This window comes from Protopterus annectens, chromosome 1.part1 (assembly GCF_019279795.1).
Source record: "Protopterus annectens isolate FY-2018-M chromosome 1.part1, PAN1.0, whole genome shotgun sequence".
NCBI lineage: Eukaryota > Metazoa > Chordata > Ceratodontiformes > Protopteridae > Protopterus > Protopterus annectens.
In genome coordinates this window covers 1,140,393,042-1,140,416,515 of record NC_056726.1, presented here as the reverse complement: position 1 = coordinate 1,140,416,515, position 23,474 = coordinate 1,140,393,042, and the positions used below count along the sequence as shown (strand labels likewise).

Here is a 23,474-nt window from a genome sequence, read left to right as displayed (position 1 = left end):
CATCCTGATATATAAAATACTATAGAACACTGATAGAATAATATAGAATTTCATATCTCTTAAGAAAATTCTCCATATAATAATTTAACATATGGAGCTCAGTTGATATTGTTGGTTAAAGGTATGAGTGATAATCCAATAGATCTATCTTTATCTATTGGATTAGGAATGACTTTCATTCCCTGTTTAATGGGAAATTCATATTTACTTGTATTTGATACTTTAGAATTAATGTTTTATAGAATAACTTTTTAAAGCCTGACCAGAATTTTACCCTACTTGTATTTAAAGAAGAAAGAACATTAAATTACACTCTCAAGTTTACACACATAAAGATAACATCCAATGTTATCAGAGAATATGGTATAACTACTATGATCAAAATAAAAAAGAAGCAAAAAGTTTCTTCCAACAATAACTTGAAATGGATTTTACATTCTTATCATTAAATACTAATGGCTTAAATAATGCAAATAAAAGATAAAGCTTACTAAAATATTAAAATCTAATTAATGCACAAGTAGTATTTCTCCAGGAAATGCATTTTAAGACTAATGATAGCTTTATTTGGAACCCTAAGGACTATGCAGTCTTAGCTCAATCCTCCTACAAAACAAAGACAAAAGGAGTATCAATTATCTGGAAGAAAAACATAATCACTCCAAAAGTTATTTATAAATATGAAGACAAAGAAAGTCTACTAGCATTTGTTATAATTAAATTTAATAACAGAATAGGGACCTTAGCTAATCTATATTGGTTCCCAGGAATTGGAGCAGGAATGGTTAAAAAACACCTAGATTTTATTTCCAATCATTATAAAGGAAATCTTATACTGGGAAGAGACTTTAATTGTATCTTAAAAGCTTCTGAAACCACCAAGAAGTCTTTTCGCATAGCAACTATTTCAAAATCCTTAAAAATAGATTGATTCATTTCATTTAATAGACACTTTTAAAGTAAAAGATGATAAATCCTTATTATTTTCCCATAAAGACCATAGATTTGGAACACAAACCAGAATAGACAAATTATTCATAGTTCAAGATTTGCAAACAAATATCCTCAACTTCTCAGTAGTTCCATGCCCCTTCTCAGATCACGACTCTCTGATAATGAAGCTCCAAACAGAGGTTAAACCTTTCATCCTGTCAACTAGAATTCCATCGTATATGATAAAAAATAAAGAATTCAGACTCTGGATGTTGTCAGAACTACAATTATTTCTTGAAATTAATAATACAACAGAAATCAGTAGAGTCATGGTTTGGGACTCATTAAAAGCATATTTATTTGGTAAGACCCTTAGCGGGTACAAAAACAAACTTAGAGAGTGGGAATCTGAATTATTAGTCTTGCAAACCAGACTCTTGACAGCAAAATCTAAAAAAAATCAGAATTTTCCATAAGTCAAAAAAGAAATAGAGCACTTAAATAAAAAATATAATGAAATTATAAAACACAAAACTTGTCTAGCCTTGGAAAAATTAAAAATAAACTCATTAGCCACCTCCCCCAGATATCTACATAACTTATCTACAAGAATTAAAATACAATCTAAAGCAAATAACATTAGTAGTATATATATCATGAAAAGAAAGGGAAAAAGTATCAGCTATAGAAGACATACTTGAAGCATTTTGGTTCCATTAAATGGAACACTTCAAAAAAGAAGATTTAGATACCAACCAAATAAACTTGGATACAAACCTTATCAATATAAAAAAAATCCCGAAAACTTAAAACTAGACCTACAAAAACCTATATCCTACAAAGAAATTGTTGACAAGATAAAAGAAAGGAAATCTAACAAAGCTCCAGGGATAGATGGTATAATTATGGACATTTATAAACTCTTCCCTTCAACAGTAATCTCCCTTTTTCATAAAACTTTGCTAGAAGTCCAGTCAGAAGCAAAAATACCACCCTTATGGAAATATTCTCTCATAACACCAGTTCTAAAAGATAATAAACCATCAGACCTTTGCACCTCATACAGACCTATATCATTGCTAAATAATGATTACAAAATATTCATGTCAATCCTAGCTAACAGGATGAAAACCCTACTTTCAAAGACAAGTAATAATGATCAAACTGGATTTTTATATAATAGGCACACACATGATAATATTAAAAGGACGCTTACTGTTATGTGAATAAAGAAGGTAGAGAAACACTTATAATCAGGTTAGAAAGCCTTTGATTCCCTCAACTGGGAATATCTATTTAAAATTTTAGCATTATTTGAATTTCCTCCTCCCTTCATCTTATTACTAAAAAACATATATATTAATAACTTAGCCTACATTAAATTAGGTCCTTTCACCTAAGAATCTATCCATATAACGAAAGTTAGTAAACAAGGATGCCCCCTTTCTCCTATTTTATTTGCTTTGGCTATAGAAATACTTGCAGAAGTAATACGCAGTAATCCAAGAATAAAAGGAATAGAAGTCTATGACAAGTACATATCTAAAATAATGTTTTTTCTGATAATATTTTATTAACCCTATCAACCTCCAGAGAGTCATTAGGAGAGCTAGAAGAAGTAATGGAGACATTTTTATAAGATTTCAGGTCTATACTTTAATAGATCAAAATCCAAATTTCTATTTTTAAATAAGAAAATAGAACTATAAGTTACAGATAAATCCATCATAGGAAAACAATAACTTATGCTAAATTATTTTGGAATAGTGTTATGCAAAAATATAAACGAAACAATATTAATAAATTATAAAAACATTATTGAAACAATAAAAATATATATAGAAAAGTGGAACAAAATTATATTAACGTTTGAAGACAGATTGCAATTAATAAAAATGGTCTTATTGCCAAAAATACTATATGTAGCATTAGCTAATTCCTGAAAGATGCATTCTTAAAGAAATAAACTCATGTTTAATAACATTTTTATGGCTTCCCAAAAAAATAGAGTAGCTCTAACTCATCACATTAGACCCTGGAAACAAGGAGAATTGACTTCCCAGAAATAGAAACATATATAAAAGCATCTGTGCTTAAAATTACAGTAGACTGGATAAACCCAAATTATTTTGCCAACTGGAAAGAATTAACAACAGCTATATTAACAAATTAATTTAATCTGTTAAAAAATGTTTAATAGTAGACAAATCAAACAAACCCTGGTACATACTATGCATAAGTATACAATATAATATAACAAAACCTCCTAAAACAACACTGATTAATCATTACATCAGTTCCTTTAGGAAACTTATCAATGCAAACATAGATCTAAAACTTTGGTTTGACCTTTTAACCCCATTTACCATCACTAAGAACTTTACTCACAGAATATATAGGGAAACAATAACCTCCTGGGAACAACATGGATTCTTATGCTTGTTTCAGTGTGTAAATAAATTAAATGTTTTAGATATACCTATGATAAAAACTGCTTACAATATTCCAACACGGGACTGGTTAACCTTACAAAGCATTCTAATGTACACTCAAGATTTATGCAGATTAATTAATAAGTCCTCATTTAAAGATATTCCAAATCTAATAAGTTTTCTTTATGAATTTATATATAATAGTTGTGAAAAGAAAAATTCCATTTCAAATCTATATAAAGAGTTAATAACATATAAAACAATTCCCAAACCATCATACTGGCAGTTCTTAACAAAAGGTCAGTCATTGCAGTTAAAAGAAGAAATTAAAAGCAACATCTTACTATCAGTTAATTACACCTCTAACATACAGTACTGGAAAATATTTAACTGGAAATACTTACATAGAGCATTTTTAACACCAGATAGAAATAAAAAGATCAGTACTACTACAAATGTTTTTTGCTGGAAGTGTGAAAAGTCAAGTAAAGCAGACTGGATTCATATTTTTTATGAATGTAATAAAATGAAATCATATTGGAATGGAATACAATCATTTTTTACAAGCTTTATTTAATGAATCCTTTACCTTAACTAAGGTATTGATTATACTAAATGTAAATGAAGGTACCTACCTGAATAAGACAAATATGTATTTGTTATGGACAATACTTGCTATATCTAGGAAATGCGTAACCAGAAGGTGGAATTCAAATACACCCCTGACCTTGGAAGAATTCTATACTTTACCAAAGACAACTGCATTGATGGAAATAAAAATCAAAGAACTACGACTCTATCCCAGGCCACTGGTAAATAATCCTTGGAAGAAAGTTATATGTTTGTTTGACACTCTGCAATAATCAATATTGTATCTCTGATAACTGATCTGATAATTCTATATTTAATAACATACAGTGTATATAACTGAAAGTCAGGCTATTGTAAATATTGTATATAGTTGTTTAAAATGATATTTAGAAATATTATGTAATTATTTTAATTGAAAATAAAAAAAATATTTGAGAAAAAAAAAGAACTGTCAGTTGTCACATAAAACTAGCACTTCATACAGCTACAATTAAAAATCGATGATTTACTCAACTCATAAATCTAAATAATAACATGCAGTGTTATGAAAAGTGCAATGAGTATGTGCGGGTATCTGTATGCGTGTGTGTGTGTGTGTGTGTGTGTGTGTGTGTGTGTGTGTGTTTCATATGACCCCAGTACAAACTGGATGCATGCATATGTTTGTATTACATGACAACATGACATATAATATGAATCTGTGTTTTTAGTAATGTTGTTTGTTTACATTTTGTAGGTTTGATGTCTTTTAGCTTCATCTTTTAGAGGTAGATTCATTTATTCTGAGTATTGTTTGATGATACACATTTAAATTAATATTCTCTTCCCTCATTCCCCCTATCTACCATCTGACTCACATATACAAGGGATCAAGCATTTGATTTAAACTGTAACAATTAAATAACTCTGTTTCATATATACAAAATTGTAGCAATTACTCATGTCAGAGATCTGTAAAGTAGGGATCACTTATTTTAGATATGACTGCCTCTGATAAGCAAATGGTTGTTCAAAGATTCACTTTTTGTTCACTTTTTATACAGATTTTGGCATAAAGATAACCCAAGTGATTCTCATAAGAATGAAGACTGTGCAGAGTTACATCATGATGATGATAAGACTCTTTGGAATGACAATGACTGCACCAAAAAACAGAAGTGGATTTGTGAAAAGTGAGTTAATGACTGAATTTACATCATCATAAAGTGAATATATCACTAGTCAGCACTGTAATTTGACTCTGGAAGGTTATTCTTTAGGGCTAGTTCAACTTATTTTATCCTACTAATATATTTAGTAATAAAGCTAAATAAGTAATACTTATTTTGAAGTGCTGAAGATAATTGTGTATTTTCTGTAGAAACTGAATATAACATGACTTCAGTACTCTTCCTCACTAAACCTTTATTACTAAATTACCCACTAACACAAAGAACATTTAGCCAGCTTCACACTAAGTGTACTAAATATTTCCAAAGAGAAACCAGTCTGTAATGAAGCCCTATGTGAAAAGCTGTGAAGAACCTGCAATATTGTTTCAATGAAGGTGCAGTAAAGACAATAACTGTGAAAAAGTTATTCAAGAAATACAACTGTTTTTTCCAGTAAAGATGTAGCAGAGGTATAAAATGTGGCAAGCTGTACATAACATGAAATTATTCTTCCTCTTCAAAAATCCAAAGGAGTTTGAAATATGAACCTATTTTCAACATTTTGACAGACACAATCACTCACACACACACACACACACACACACACACACACACACACACACACACACACACACAAACACAAACTACAAAAGCCTAGTTGTCTTTATTTTATACTTTATTGACTAGTACAATGTCTTCATTTCAGGGGAGACATGGGGATGTCCATATTGACATGGGGAAATTTGGTCAGGACACTGTGGAACTTCCCCTATTATTTTTGATAAATTTCATGGGATCCTTTACATCTCCCTCAGCTACCACCGACTCAAGGAGATGGGGCTTCAGTTTAATGTAACAATGGAAGGGGCTTTAGACCGCTGCCTTCTGTCACATATCATATTACCTTATTTGGATTCAGAGACTGCTTGTTATCTAAGCAACTTTGCTATAAAGGAAATTATATGGCATGAAAATATTGCCCTGACAGGAAGTAGCAGCCAAGACGGCTTGGCCAAATAAAAAATGAAGATTAGTCTAAAAAGTCTATACTCAGTAAATATTTCCCTTTTAACAGAGATTAACTCTTGAGATTCTTCAAGTTATATGACACTCTCTAAAAGTTTAGTGCAACAACTAACTTCAACATTTTAAAACAGGCCAGCAAACACAATCTTTACATGGATTGCTGATAAATGAAGCAGCCTGATAGCCAGTGTCACTGAGCTGATGTCGATAAAATGTTCCCATTTGTCTTTTACACCTGGTAAATGGTCTTAAGAATCAGAGGCAGATTGATTATATTTCTTTTTCAGTTAGTGGTTTTGAAAGAAACAGCTGATGGTCAGCTTTCATCTAATTGTATGTGTCTGTTCAAAATGTTTATTTCCTGTTTCCATGGGCAAGAGCATTATTATTTCTATTTTGATTTTGAGGTGTATTGCTTAATTTCTTTAAGACAAAACTTTATTATGCAATTACAATTGCATGAGTCTGACTACTTGCTAACATATAAAAGGGTAGCTACATAAAAATGGTAAAGTATAACTGCTGGCATTTGTCATTTGAAAAAGAGGTTGCTTAGCTCTACCAACTACAAATCAACATGACATGATTAACTATTATAAGCATATAGCATTTGAGATTTTGATTTGCCAGATTACGTTGGTTGTTAGCATTCTTTTAAAGTAAAATCAGCAAAAACTAAAGAAGTATCCTTAGCCCCTTCTTGTAAAAGTATATGTGCATTTGTGTGTGTGTATGTGTGTGTGTGTGTGTGTGTGTGTGTGTGTGTGTGTGTGTGTGTGTGTGTGTGTGTGTGTGTGCATCTGAATTGAGGTTCAGTTACTGTTGCCAAGGCAGTGCTGAAAGGCACTGGGCTGAGCATAAGGTGGGTGAAATGCTGGCTCAGCAGTGTTTATAACGATGCTCTTCATTGCATAGTATGGTGCCTGTTTTGGTGCAGCTGGTATTGGTAACAGCCCAGGGAAACATCTTGCCATATTCCGTTAAGGTCAAGTATGTCACATACAAATTGTTCTTAGCAGTATAGATTTAAAATCCATGTCCAGCCACATGAATTGATGGGAAGATGAGATTTTATAAAGAAGACTTTTATATTTTGAACACATGCTGCGGTGGTGGTGCTGCGGTAGCATTGTCGCCTCACAGTAAGACGTTGCCTGTTCGATTCTCAGCTAGTGCGTCTTCTGTGTGGAGACATGCGTGAATGGGCGTACCTTCATTGAAGATTGTGCATCAGGGCCGGCAACTCTGCACGTAAAAATCTACTGCCAATCATTAGCAGACCGGAGTTCCGCTGTGGCGACCCCTAACCAGGAAAAGCCGAAAGACACAACAACAGAAAAGCTCAGAAGATTATGACAAATGTAATTCAGTGACCCCTCACATGTTTCAATGAGATAAGTTTATGTCTAACTTGAGTGGTTGAAGATTATTCTATTGAATTTGGAGATGGCCTGGCATTTTCCATAGCTGTAGAGAATGTAGTAAAGGGGCAACCTACATCCTGTCCTGCAATTATCTCAGTTTTGCAACCTGAACTGAGAAATCTGAAACTGAAGCTAGAGATGAAATGCTTGAAGAATGAAGCCGCTCACAAAATGAATCAGCTAAAGTTGTAAAGATAGGGAGAGCAGAGAGGGAGCAGTGTTACAGAGTGCAAGAAGGAGTGACAAGAAGAAGAGAGATACAAGACCAGCACATGAAAGAGAGGGTCAGTCTTTAGCAGATATCCATGTGCTGGAAGCCATTTCAGTACTAAAATGTGTCCTTAGTATATGTAGGGAAATTACATTGACAGTTTTAGTCAACAAAGTGTGCTAGTGTGCAGTCTACATCATATAAATCAGTGACAATGAATAAGAATTTTAGCTACTCAGTTCCCGAGTAAGGCAATGAATAAATTAACAAGTGAAGTGAAGTTCATTGTCTCTACTGTTGTATACCATGTATATCTACTTATGTATTGGTACTACCTTTGCTTGCCCTGTAGAGCATTTTATACCATTATATGTTTCTTTAAGAAGTCTTTTACCTTCATTGTATACTACAAGTTTTTAAACTATGTAATATTTTGTTGGTTTATGTCTAACTTCTTTTTCATTTGTTTAACCTTGTTGGAGCTTTTCTCCCCAGCACTCTATGGAAAATGGTGTATTTTGGCCCAAAGGACTATCCTGGCAAGCAAACTGTAAATAAATAAATAAATAACAAAGATGGTTGAAACTGACTGTTATTAATTATCTATAAGTTAAAAATGTGAATATTTTAAATCAGCTCCTGACATTTATTGGAAAAGGATTAGAGACTATAACAGAAAAGAAGAAGACAATGTTAACAATTTCACTGAATAACTTTTACTTATTTTAATAGCTGGATGACTGAGCAATAGATTCATACTTTTGAAATATCTTTAAACTAATGATAAGGGTGCAAACACTCACTCACTATGAGAATCTGGTTGAAAGACTGTCAATGTACCACTTCTGAGCTGATGGACAGAAATGGTGGCCTCTATTCAGTTAGCAAGACTTAACTGCACAAGACTGTTTAGCAGTACACATGGTTTAAAGAGAATTCATGAGGAAGTCACCGTAAACCATCATAACAAGTTGTACTCATAAAGGATGGAGGGACTGCTCTCAGTACATGCGAGATCTGGCAGTTACACATTTCCAGTGCAAGTGAGCAGAACATTATTGTACAAGTGTTTGACAGAGTGTAAGAAACAAAAGACAAATGATGCAGCTTACAGAGGTGGAGAAACTGTTGTGATATTTTTTAAAACTGCAATGGATCTGTACTATCACAAGGACATATACCATATCCTGGTAGAGGTAAAAGAAATCATTGCTAAGAGAGATACTACATCTAACATAACTGTTGTTAAGCTTGTAGTTATTAGAAAGATGTATTAACTGGCCATTAGTCTACTCCAGTTAGGATAGCTTGTTAGACACTTGTGTCTTTCGGCTTTTCCCAGTTAGGGGTCGCCACAGTGGAACTCCGGTCCGCTAATGATTGGCAGTAGATTTTTACATGCCGAGTTGCCGGCCCTGACGCACAAGCTTGTTAGACACTATTGGCCAGAATTAATTTAGAATGGGAAAAAAAGGTACAGAAACATGCAGAAAGCAGAATTCGATGACATCCCTCAGATGTTTTGATAAGACGTTTTTTGATGATACACTGCCATGTGTACTTGTAATTAGTACAGGCAGGCATAGAAACAAGCATGTGTGGAAGGTGTTAGCGAGAGGCCTAAATAGTGCACATACCTTAAAATATGGTAGTTAGTGTGAAGATCTGAGATCATGGATCAACAGTAAGTCTGAATCTAAGATGCAGCAGTAGCTGCTGATCCATGATCTCAGATCTTCACGCTAACTACCTCATTTTAAGGTATGTGCACTATTTCGGCCTTTCGCTAACACCTTCCACACATGCTTGTTTCTATGCCTGCCTGTACTAATTACAAGTGCACATGGCAGTGTATCATCAAAAAACGTCTTATCAAAACATCTGAGGGATGTCATCGAATTCTGCTTTCTGCATGTTTCTGTACCTTTTTTCCCATTCTAAATTAATTCTGCCCAATAGTGTCTAACAAGCTATCCTAACTGGAGTAGACTAATGGCCAGTTAATACACCTTTCTAATAACTACAAGCTTAACAACAGTTATTGTTAGATGTATAAAAGCAGAGTTCCTCCCTAACCCAATTCAAGTGTAACTTAGACATTAGACGGGGAACAGGAAATTCATGCTTAGTTTGGCACCTATATCTGTAATGGACACAGGCAGTCTGTAAATGTTTCACCTCCCAAGCCCCTGCTTACAAATTTCAAGGGTACCAGAACTTGTCCGAGATTTGGGGTGCATGGCTAGACTTAGAAAGGCCCTTGTGGTCATTAGCCTAGTACACACCTATAAATCTATGAACCTAAGAGCTGAGATAGGTACTGCTTTCAGATTCCATCCTACACAACCTGAAAGAGATAGCCAAGGAAGCTACTATCAGATATACAAGAAGACTGTTTAATGGGATAAAGGTCTGTTGCACAGATTGCAGACACTTGAAGGGAGACTACAGAGAGAAGTGGTGGAGTAAGTATACAATTGCCCATCCCTCAAGGAACTTGTCATTCCCTACTCATACCCACAAAGTCTAAGATCTGCAGGCAGAAACTTTCTCACAGTAAATGAAGCTAACACTCACGGTGAAGCTCTATTCTCAAATCAAGTAGCCAAATTATGGAACTCTCTACCCCACACCCTCCAAAATTCACCTGAATCCACCAATTTCAAACAACTACTATTTGAACATCTATCCAAAAACTGGCATTGCTCTTGTACCAGACCTGACTGACAAAATATCTATAACTCTGTAATCACACTGTCCACTCCTTACCTCATTTTAATATAAAGAAAATCTCATTTATTCATAACTATTATTTAATATAATCCATTCCCGTCCACACCCCCTTCTCAGACAACACACACCATTCACCCACTTTGTTTCAACCCCATCCACACTAGCACTATAAAAAACCTACTTGTCCAGTTGAAACCCTGCTGTAATCCTCCAGATAATTTACCCCCATCCTTCCTCAAGTTATCAGTTGACAGCATAGCCCCGCCAATCTTCATCTTAATAAACAGAGCCATACAAGAATCATATGTCCCTTCAATTTGGAAACATGCTTTCATTATTCATCTCCTTAAGGGAGGCAAAAATAATGACATTACTAACTTCAGGCCCATTACCATTCTTTCTCCACTCTCAAAAATCCTTGAGAAATCAATTCATTCACAACTAATGCCATGCCTAACTCTCAATAATCTCATTTCCTCCACCCAACATGGCTTCTGCCCAGGCCACATTCCCATGATTGCCTTTCTCTCCTTCATGGAATGCATTAACCAAGCTTGTGACTCTGGCAAACTTGTATCTACCCTTTTCCTAGACCTATCCAGAGCCTTTCACACCGCCTCCCAACCTATACTCCTCTCCCACCTCTCCCATCTTAGCCTATCCCCCTCTACAACATCCTGGTTCTCCAGCCACCCTCCGAAAGGCAATAAGCTGTAAAATGGAAATTATCAACCTCCTGTTTCCTACACACCCCCCCACTGATGTTCCACAAGGCTCTGTCCTCGGCCCCTTACTATTCAATATATTCATTAATAACTTTCATCACTCTGTTCCCAAATCCTCCATGATCCAGTACGCATATGACTCAACTATCATCTGCTCTGTTGACACCTCCTCCAACCTGCAATTAAAAACCCAGTCTGCTTTCACTAAAACAGAAACCTGAATGCAGAACAACCATATGGCCCTAAATGCAAGTAAAACAAAATTAATGATCTTTACTCCCTCCAGAAACTCCTCCATTGGCTATACCTCCTTTTCTCTAATTAGACAAAATAACACCCCCATTGAAACCATTCCACACACTAAACTGCTTGGTATCATCATTGATGAGTACATAAAATTTGACATTCACATTCAAACAGCCATAAATACCCCATCAAAAACTAGGACTCCTATATAGACACAGCCGGTACTTAAGCCCTCAACCAAAAAGACCTTCGCCTCTTCCTACCTACACCCCTCACTAATATACGGAGCCCCCTGTTCACCAACCTCCAACTAGGGGGTTCCAATTCAAACCATGAAAACGCATTTTGTCGAATGCGTTTTCCTCGACACATATAGAGCGAAAAAGCAAAATAGCAAAGCCGCTGTTCAGCGAATTCTTTCCCTGGGAAAGAAGTCACTTGACCGCTTCATTGCTTTGCCATGTTCTGCAGTGTAGTGTGGTCCCTTGTTCAGTATAGCTCCCGAGCGTGAATGTGCAACAGTTACTGACCTTATGGTTATGGTGCGGGTTAAGGTAAGTGCATATGTATGAAAGTGCTTACTGTTTTTTATTTTGCGTTAGATGTATGGTTGAGTTACATGTGCATGTGTTTTCAGCTGTTTACTTTTGTTTTGGGGGTAGAATTAGGGTTAAGGTAAGCGTGTTTGTGTTTGGAACTGTTTATGTAAATGTGTGAGAGTTACTGACCATAGGGTTAGGGTGCAGGTTAAGGTAAATGCATATGTTTTAAAATGTTTACTGTTTTTTTTTTCCGTTAGATGTATGGTTGGGGTACGTGAATTTGTGTATTTAGTTGTTTACTGTTTTTTGGGGGAGGGTACAATTAGGGTTAGGGTATGCATGTATGTGTTTGGAAGTGTTTAATGTTTTTTTTTTGGTTGGAACAGCGATTTCTTTCCCTAGAAAAGAAATCGGTGTTCTGTGGTTTTAACATTTTCAGCTTTCATTGAAAATGTGTAGATAATACATTGTTCACTGTTTTCAGCATTTGATGTTTCAATATAGACCCCAACTAGGCTTACACTCCAAACTAGAAACATGCTACAATAAAATCTGCAAATTCACCACCAACTCCAAAAACTCATCTCACCACTGCAACTCAATGCAATCACTATTATGACTAGCGCTACCGAACTACCTGAACTTTCTCAAACTCACCACAGCCCATAAACTAGTCTTCAAACCTTCCAGCTGCCCTACAATCTCCAAGTCCTTAACTTCCTACATTCCAACCTGCTCACTCCGATCAGAAAATCAAAACCTCCTACTAATCCCTAAAACTTCCCAACCCCCTAGGAAACTTCTGCTATCATGCTCCATAGCCAGACTGTGGAACCCCCCCCCTTCAAAATACCCCCAAACCACACCAACTTCAAATCCCTCCTACACTCTTACCTATCCTCTAAATGGTTATGCCCTTGCTGTTCCCCCACTTGAGACCCTCCACTGACATCCATTACAGCAATCCATTCTCTACTCCCCACCAGCACCATACCACCCTTCTATATCACTAACTCTTCTGCAAAACTGCTATTCTGTCCCCATACTCCACTTCACTAAAGTTTTGTACTTCTGAAAGAGTTGCTTTACTGTTAATGCTCTCCTGAATAACTAGCCTGAATGTCATTCTCAATGTATATTTACATCTACTCTGTACTCACTGGCATTTCTTCCCACATGATACCTACTTTCTACTATATACACTTGCTTTCTGTCAATCTATTTCTGCATGTATTTACTCCTTATATATAGAAACCCTCAATTCTCCAAATGTTTAAATCAGTTACCGACTCAATGTAGAATATTTTATTTTGTTCCACTGAAACTACTGCTACTCTGTATTCATATGCATTCCATCAACTGTACTCTATTCAACCCTTTGAATAATGTATGTATTATGCTTGCTATCCATGTTTATAACTGTCTATGAACTTTGTATACTTGTGTTGTATTGACTATGGAACATTTCTCCCCGGGCCTCCATTCAAAACGAGCTCTTTGCAGCCCAGTGGACTTCCCCAGTCATCAAATTGAAATAAATAAATAAATAAACAAAAATATGTACACAGTACTAATTTTATTTTTCTCACAGTGATCTTTACTGAAATGCTTGTGTGTTTTTCTTTTTGAACCTATATCTACTAGAAAACTGTATTGAATACTTCTTTGTATAGACTAACTAGATGAGGTGTATTCTGCATCTTACTGTATGTATACTATTGTACTATTTAATTATTGTATTTTGCTTATATTTCTGTGAAGATTTTCTCCCTGGCGCTATGCTGAAAATGGGCTTCTGCCCCATTCGGACTTCCCGGTAAACATTTGTAAGTAAATAAATAATAAATAAATAAATTCATAAATAAATAATAAAGTATACAAACACAAGGTTCTGCTTTTAGGCAATTCTGGCCATATCCCATAATACTTCCTTTTTAGACCATATGGACATATAGCCCATAAAATTAAGAGATATGCAAAAGTTTTTACTGGTCAAGCAGTGGAAAAGATATGAGAGCATAATGAAGGACTAATGAGCAGTGCCAAAATGTTGACAAGGTAAGAGTAAAGCCAAGGATGGACTGTTGGTCTTACCTATTAATGAAATTTATTTTAAAACAAAAGCATGTGCATGGTGGAACCTTTTAAAATATAATTTGGTGGTAACAGTGTATGTTGCTAGGCAGCTTTTGGCATAACGAGTTTCCTCTCCATTGAGGAAAAAGAAGTGGCAAATACTCTGCTAGACAGTTTCAGCTGGGTGGGATTCCATTGGAAATACAGACAAACAGAAGTATAGATTTCAACTCAGATTTGCAGACTTGCTTTCAGTAGCATTGCTGAATGAAACATTTAATGACTGACCCATAGCATCCACCAATTGATCTGGTGGAGAACATTAACTCCACTGTTAAGACCACAGTCAGAACATTTGCAAACCAGTTTAAGTGGGAGTTGGACAAGAACCTGTCCCATCTTTCTTTTGCATACAATGAGGTGCCTCAATAATCTACAAGTGGATGGTGCAGTGTTGCCGCGGTAGTGTCGTTGCCTCACCGCAAGAAGTTCTCTGGTTCAATTCTTGGCTGGGGTGCCTTCTGTGTGGAGTCTGCATGTCCTCCCTGTGCTCATGTGGGTTTTCTCCACAAAGACATGCACTTGGAATGTTTCTCCCTGGGCCTCTGCCAAAAATTGACTTTGTTCCAAGTCAGACTTTCCTAGTTAATAAATTAATAAGTATTTGACACCCCTTTGAATTACTTTCTGATGACATTGATAAAGTAGCCCTAGATTGAATTTGTGATAAATGGGATAGCAAATGTAATTCTTCTATGCAGTGCTTTCTGCAGCATGTCCTATACATCAGAACTATTCTTAAGGATCTCAAGGGTTTGGCAGAGGAACATCCAGAAATACAACAACAAAAGGTTTTGTGTGAATCTATAGTGAGAGACTCATGATATATTTTAGGACAGCATCTTGAAGTTGCTTATTCTTGTTAGACAGAATATGCTGCAAACAGCATGGCACAGACCTTTCAGTATTATCTCAAAAGTAAATGATGTTAAATATGGGGTAGATTTGCCAGGAAGGATAGAGAAGCCCAAGCCCTACCCTTTTAATATGCTGAACCAGCCCATGATACAGAGACACTGACAATCAGTACCTGGAGTTGATTGCAACAGGAATCAGTGGATGATCTTGTAGAATCCATTAACACAAGGCTCAAGCTAATAACTCTGTGGTTGAAGCAGCGTTTCACAATGCCATCTCATGCCCTGAATCAGAAAATCTGAGTAGTACAACAGGGGTTTGATGACATGGTCACTGCTAAGCTTGGGTGTACCCACCTGTTTCACCATATAGACAGAAAGATTTTATACCAGATCAAGCAATCTTCTTACATGGCACCCAATTAAAGCCAAACAAATGATGTGAGACAAACCACAAGGAATTATTCAGAGGCTCATAGATTCATGGATTGTTACTAGATTAATGACCCGGGGGGGGGGGGGGGCTTTCTAAGCTTAGCCAAGTTTCTCCAAAAGAATAATGATGCCCTGTATCCAAATATGACACTGAGGTCCAGGCATTTATAAGTAACCTCTATTCATAAAGGACATGGATGCTAGGCCTGGTGTAAATTTCCTGTTCCCCAGCCACTGGTCTAGGTTGCTGTCAATATCGATAATAGACAAACTCAACTTCACATGGGTGAAAATCCTGTTCCATAGGAGGGACAGTCTCTAGGACACATATCTGTCTCTCCAGCATGTTCTATTTAAGTCACAGGCAAAATTCAAGTCCCTAGACATTGCATTTCTAGTAGAGTTGGACTTATGAATATGTAGGAGATTCATAAGTCTGGGACTTGCACATGCCTTGTAAGCCAGGCATAAATCATCCTTCAGCAATCTGCAGGAAACTGAGTAGAGGGAAAGGACTTTAAGGCAGTCTGAGTAAGGCAGGTTTATTACGCTTTGTATTCTTTTTATAAGGAACCTCTGAGGTTTCCCTAGTTGATGCATATGCCTGCTCAGGTACATACCAAAGGGAGCACTGCACTGTATGATCACTCTGATAAGAGCAGAGAACAGTAGGATAATGTGGGATTTAGTGGGATGTTTTTATTTTTATATAGAAGTGTCCTTGCTAGCAAATAGATATGTATGTAACAGTGAAGTCTGCAGTTTAACACAGTTCTGTAGGCTATATTTTTTATGTAAATTATATTAAATGGTTTACTATTAAAATCTCAAAAGTGAAAAAAAATGGTACTTATGAGTGAAGTGTTTCACCGAAAGTACACAGCACCTAACAGCCCTAATGTTGAAAAACAGCTGTTAATGCTGAAAATGTCGAACGCAACATTTTTGGCACTTAACAGCAATCCCACCCTTCCTGTAACTCCCTAACTAGGAGACCTAACATCGCATTTATACAGGGGGCAAGCCCCCCTGCACCCCCCTGTGGGAGGCTGCACCCCCTCACACCCCTCTAACTATATATTCCAACTCCGAGATTACACTACAGTGAGGAAAGGAATGTAATTCCCTTACCACACTGTACCGCGATCCCTGTACATAATCTAATGTTATATTTGCGAATGCACAGACCATTCGCAAATATTCCATTCGATTACATGGCTGGCACACATATGAATTATTCAAACATCTGTAGTTTGAATAGTTCATAGGCGTGCAATGTTACGCCAACTTTTTAATAGTAAACCATACTAAATATTATGGTAGCCTAAAACAAAGAACTTTGTCCACTATAAGTAGCATCTTGGCCTCACCAAGAATGATGCCACAGTACGGAGAAAAAATTATCAGTTTTAACAATTGGCTAAGCTATTGGTGTCATTCAAAGGGGATCCAGTGTCTGTCAGCCTGGGATGTCATGCTCGACAATCCATGCTGCTTCACCAGAAATGGCTTGCACCTGTCGCCCCTAAGCTTTCGAATACTGGCCAAGGCTCTTTCCACCCCCATAGTGCCTTTTTTAGGCAAGGCTCAAAAGACAAACCCACCTCCATAAACAACACAAGAAACCAGAAACTGAGGGCAATGCTACTCAATGCCAGAAGTCTAAACCTCAAAATGCACGCACTCGAGGCACTCCTTAGCATGGAGCAAATTGATATCTGTGCAGTAACAGAAACCTGGTTCAAAGCTCCAGAGAGCACCCCAGCACTACCAGGCTACAACTCATACCATACCTTTCGGCCCAAGAACCCGGACCGAAATACAAAAGGAGGGGGTGTGTCCATTTTCATAAAGGATGCCCATGCCTCCAGGTTAGTAGTACAGCACAAGGCCTCAGAGACCATCCATGTGCAACTATCAGTGGGCAAAGCTGCTTTTCAGATCATAACCTGCTACAGATCACCTACCTTGTCTCAGGACCCCCACTCAGCATTCCTGAGAACATTGGAAAATACAAAGGTCCTACCTAACACCATGATATTGGGAGATTTCAACTACCCAAACATTGACTGGGTTAACTACTCAAGTACAAACTCCTTTGCCCAACGCTTCCTAGAGTTTATAAACTCAAATGCCCTGGAAAAGCTGGTCACCATGCCCACAAGAGGTTACAACATACTGGACCTGATCATCACCAATATGGGGGATCAGTGCTCCACACCAGAGGTAAACCCCTCACTGGTAAGATCAGATCATAAACTAATCACATTGGACATCCACATCCCGACCCCACCCCAAGTCAAGGAAACCACTGTGAAAAACTTTTCAAAAGCCAACTTCACACTTCTCAAGACCAATGTGGGAAGTTTCATAGCCCCCTTGCTAAAGGATAATGCTGCCCAAACCGCAGAATCCTTTACAAGTGCATTTTATGAGCATCTACAGGGATGCATGGATCGAGCCATCCCAAGTAAAACCAAAACTTACTCCTCCAAAAAAGGAAACCAGTCTGGTGGTCCCCGGCCATAAATAAGCTATACAACAGAAGGAGGAAACTATTACATGATAGAGCTAAATCTCAAAAAGGAAAGGCATCACTGATCAATATTAGCAAGAAACTACGATCCCTAATAAAATCATCCAAGGCCAATTTCGAAAGAAAAATTACCAAGGAATCTAAAGATAACCACAAAGCCTTCTTTAGCTATATCGAAAATCTAGGTGGTAACTCTCAGATATGCTCTGAGCTAGTGCAAAATGGCAAAAAATACACTGAACCAACTGACATTGCTAACATCCTGGCTGACAACTTCAATGCAAACTTTATCCCCCCCTCACCCCCAAAAGGGCCGCTGTCCATCCCAGAAGAATGCAGAGCCCCAGACATCATGGACATGCAGGTAAAAACAGCCCTCTCCAAAGCTAAGAACACAGCATCAATGGGACCGGATGTTGTCCCAGGCTGTGTCTTACACGAACTCCAAAAGGAACTAAACCCTCACCTAAATTCACTGTTCAGACTCAGCCTTACCACAGGCTATGTACCCAAAGAATGGCATACAGCAACAGTCATCCTGCTCCACAAAGGTGGTGCCACAACAGAACCAGGGAACTATCAATCTATAAGCCTGACTAGCCTGATCTGCAAAACTATGGAGCGAATCATCATGAAACTCATAAACAGAGACTTTGGGAACCACCAGACACTAGACCCTACCCAATTAGGCTTTGTTAAAGGTGGAACCTGCCTCCTAAATCTAGTTGACTTATTTGAAACAGTTACCAAGGCCATAGATGAAGGAAAGGTAGTCCACACAGCCTACCTGGACCTCGCTAAGGCCTTCGACACCATTCCACACTCTGGCATCATAGATAAGCTCACCAGCTTGAACATTAACCCCTATGTCACGAGATGGGTGGCCAACTGGCTCGCAGAGAGAACACACATGGTCAGAGTTGTGGGTGCCATGTCCGACTCTAAACCAGTTACAAGTGGCGTCCCACAGGGCTCGGTCCTGGGACCCCTCCTGTTCAGTATATACTTCTGTGAGGTACAGGCAAGCAGGGGAGGACTATGGCTGACCAAGTTCACAGATGACTGCAAACTGGGGGCCATAATCGACTCACCGTCTGACAAAGACATCCTCCAGAAGGGTCTCACAAGAGACAGATACCTGGTGTTAAAACCATGGCCTCAAGCTGAATGTCAAAAAATACATAGTCATCCCCTTTGGGAAAAACAAAGTGCCCACGAATTATCACATAGGTGGTAATCCACTAAGTATGGAAGATGTAATTAGGGACCTGGAGACCCAGGTAGATAGCAACCTCTCCTTCGATAATCACATTGCCAAAGTAGTTAGAAATTCCTTCTATGTAGCCCACCTAATCATGAAAGGGTTCACCTCTAGATCAAGAGAGGTCATTGTGCCCCTCTACTCATCACTCATTAGGCCAATAATAGAGTACAATTCCCCATTTGGAATATACCTTACTCGACACCTGCAACAGCTGGAAAGAGTACCTCATCAAGAGGATCATGGGCCTCAAAGAGATGCCCTATGCAGCTCGTCTAAAAAAACTCCAGCTTTACTCGGTTGCTTACTGCCTGATCAGAGGTGATCTCTGCCTGACATGTAAGGCCATGTCCAACCCGGAATTAATGGACATGCTTCACCTCAAGAAAACCAAATCTCTTGGAGGCACATGCTCCAGTGAACTAAACCTCAGCACAACAATAAACAGGACATGTTGGAGGGATAGATTCCTGTCTCAGTGACTTCCCTCGCTCTGGAATAGAATCCCATTTTATGTTAGGCAGAGCCCCTCGCTGACTCTCTTCAAGAGAAATCTTGACGAGTGGATGGGAAATCATAGGTTTACCCCTGGGATCACTTCAGTGGCCCAGCTAGACAGAGGCCCAGGAAACTAATTTAAAGGGAAGGCGAAAGCCAACACATTCTGGTTAGGCTTATAAATGCCATTGGGCAGATAGCCTAGTACCTACCTATGAACTTATGAACCTATAACAGCTCCAATTTCTTAAACCATAACAGTCCCATTGGTACTTTCTCTTTCAACAGTGCTCCATTAATTTTTTTTTTAGAAGTCCACTGTCTCCCTTCCTTATGTTTATTTCTCCTTTGCTCCAGATGTTTGCGTAACAACTTTCAGTTTTGAGCCAGTATTTTTCCAAAGCTTCAGTCCTGCATTGGCTTACTTTTTCTTATTGTTTTGCTGGGGTGTAACCTTTGGACTTTGCATTTCAAAGTCCATAGAACCCTCCTTACCATTACATAGATGTTCAAACAGTCAAATGCAATTTTTACTGTTATATATTACGATTATGCAGGTCAAGGTGATATTGGACTAGCTCTCTTACTAAAACTGTGTCCTAGAGCAACAAAATTAAGACTTTCATCTACTGGTGCAGAGGCCTTTTAAATTGCATTGTTTCATTTACCTATCTCTCTCAGCAGATTTGTTGCTATTTAAGTTCAGTCACTGATTTCTTTTTATATCTCTTTGCTAGGTTTTCAGTCTGCATTGCTTGCTCTCACTAATGTCCGACCTTACTCCGCTTCCCTACCCTATCCCCAATTTCCACCTCCTTAATCCACATTTATACCTCCATGGCACCACCCACATATCCCTCAAACTTATGCCATTGGTTTCCTCAAAAAAAAAATCAGTAAAATTGCTCCAAATATTAACACCCACTGTATTTGACCACCCAAGACTTTCTCTCAAATTTTCCTACTTCTTGCCCCTATAATTATCACATTACATCCCTACAACCAACTCAGTACCCTCCTAACATTTTCTAATCCTATTTTACAACAAAGATAAAACCCAAGTTAAATAAGATACTCCTAACTCAGATTAGTTTAATATTCCTCTTAACTCTACTAGCCTTCATCACCAATCATCAAATCCACCTCTTTCAAATAGTTAGGACTTCAACCGATCCTCTCAAAGTACGGCATCATATATCCAGTTTGTCTTTTGCCATAACACCCTATCTCTACAAACAATCCACATCTGATTTATCTAAAAATATTTTAAAACTAAGTATCCACATTTGTGATCAAATACCAAACCAAGATCAAAATATAACTAGGGGTGGGAGGAGGTTGGCGTAATGGTTAAGGTGCTTACCTTAGAAACACAAGGTGCAGGGTTTGATTCTCACATGGGGTAATCGGCTAGGCTTAAAATGGTCCCCGAGGACAGTTAGCCTAGTACTAATCTATGAATCTATGAATCTATGAATCTATGAAACTGGTCATTCTCTTCCCTCTGTGAAATATCAATTTAAAATATTAGCAGAGATATTGACCCCAACTCAGGTCCCACTGTTCATAAAACCATCATTTCTAACCTCAAAATTAACCAGTCACCTAATACCACTTAAAAAAACAGAACCCAAACCCACCTTACTAAATATGAACTTAAGACGTATGTGCAATAAAATCCATGACATACATGCCTACCTTGCCACGTACACTCCTGATGTAGTCATAGCTATGGAAACCTGATTAAAAAATAAATAAAGGATAATGAGATCACCCCCCAGGATACAATATACTTAGGCATGAGGATAATGAGATTACCCACCCCCCCCAGGATATGATATGACAGACAAAACAAGCATGCAGGTGGTGTAGCAATCGTTTACAAAAATGCCCTAACCATCACCTTACATCCACAGGAAATACCCAAATTTAACAATGCTGAGCTCCTAATAACACTCCTAAAAATCAACACTAGGAAAACTATACGGATAGCAGCAATTTATATACCACCAGGGAATAAAACTGATGCTGTTGAAATATCCTGTATTAGATATCCCAACAAAATTAACCAGGAAACTACAATACTTGGAGCCTTAAATATAGACTGGCAATTGAAATTCCACTACCCCCACTGAATCCATAAATTTGTTCAGCTTCAAAAAATTAAGAAACATATCCACTAGAATCATTAAAACTTCATGGAAACACTCAACATTAGACTGGATCCTTACAAACAAACCAGACCAACTGACAAACGTAGGGTACCTGTTAAATAGCATAAGTAGCCACATACCAACATAGCCAATATTTATTATTATTTATTTATTTTACATTTGTTAACCGGGGGTGTCTGACTGAGCCATAAAGGCCCTTTTACAGCAGAGGCCTGGAGAGAAAAGCTCCACAAAGAAAAATTACAGACACATTTAATTATTTAGACATGATCAGTATGCACACAAATTACAAGAGACATGTTTTTACAGTGGTATGCGGCACATAAACAGTTACAGTGGAGAAAACAAACAAAAAAATATTAATTTTAAAAATAAAGATAATTAATAGATTTGTCGTGTACAGCTGAAATTTAGAACATAGGTAGAATACATACATAGTACACAGGTACAGTACATACATTGTAGATTAGCCAGTGTTTGTGAGTAAGATTGAAAACTATTATCAAGTGCTCTAGATTTAGTATGTATATGTTATCCGCTTTCACTAGCCTGGAGAGCAATCATGGCACTGCCAACTTTGCTTATGATGTTGCCTGATGAGGTCTTTAAAGGAGGCTTTGGATGATCTGTTTTGAATGCTAGTAGGGACAGTAGGTTCCATTTTTAGCCACTGAACTACTATATAGTGCATCTCCAAAGCTATTGTAGCTGTTGGTGACTTCTAGTAGTAGTTTGCTTGATGATCTAAGAGGCCTTTTGGCTGAGTGATGTACTAGGTTTTTGAGGGCAGGACACTTATTGGGGAGGTAATAGATAGAATGACAGAGGCAGAACTGATTGTAGGTTAGGAGGTTGGGTAGTTCAAGCCAGTGGAGCTGTCTCAAAGCAGTACAGTGATGAGTTCTATATGAGCAATTTGCAGCAAAGCAGGCAATTCTGTTATAGTAGGCTGCCATTTTGCTTAGTTCAGTTTTGTTGAGATTAGTCAGAATGGGAGATGCATAGAGTAGGGTGGATAGAAGTTGGGAGCGAGCAATGGCTGATCTTGTGTTGTTGGTAAGAAATGGTTTGATACAGTAGAGTGACCCCAGTTTGGCATGTACTTTTTTAATAGTTAAGTTGAGATGACTATCAAATTTTAGGTGGGAGTCTATGGTTATTCCCAATAGATTAGCCTGTGCCATTGGAGCAATTGGAGTAGCAGTTGTGGAGTAGATAGGGAATTGACTGTTAGTGTTTTTGTTAGAACTGGTTATAATCATAAGCTGAGTTTTCTTTAGATTGAGGATAAGTTGGGCTTTGGTAAAGTAGTTGTCAACGTCAGAGAATGCTAGTTGAGTTGTTTACAGGAGGGTGGGAATGTTTTGTGCAGCACAGATTAAGGTAGTTTCATCTGCATACTGAATTATAGATGCATGCTGTGTGGAGGTATGGAGGTAATTCGTGAAGACTGTGAATAGTAGTGGTCCTAAGATAGAACCCTGTAGGACTCCTATAGTTATGAGCAGCTGAGGAGAGAGAGAATTTTCCCATTTCACAGCTTGGTACATGTCAGTTAAGTAG

General features: G+C 37.5%; 1 protein-coding gene across 2 annotated transcripts in view; it reads left to right on the top strand.

The window, feature by feature from the left end:
- The window catches only part of LOC122809110 (hepatic lectin-like), a 749,311-nt gene that overhangs the window by 546,086 nt on the left and 179,751 nt on the right, over positions 1-23,474 (top strand). For both annotated transcript variants that reach the window (XM_044080365.1, XM_044080356.1), the window contains exon 5: positions 5,000-5,128. In XM_044080365.1, coding sequence (XP_043936300.1) covers positions 5,000-5,128 — 129 coding nt within the window. The remainder of the gene's footprint in view (positions 1-4,999; positions 5,129-23,474) is intronic.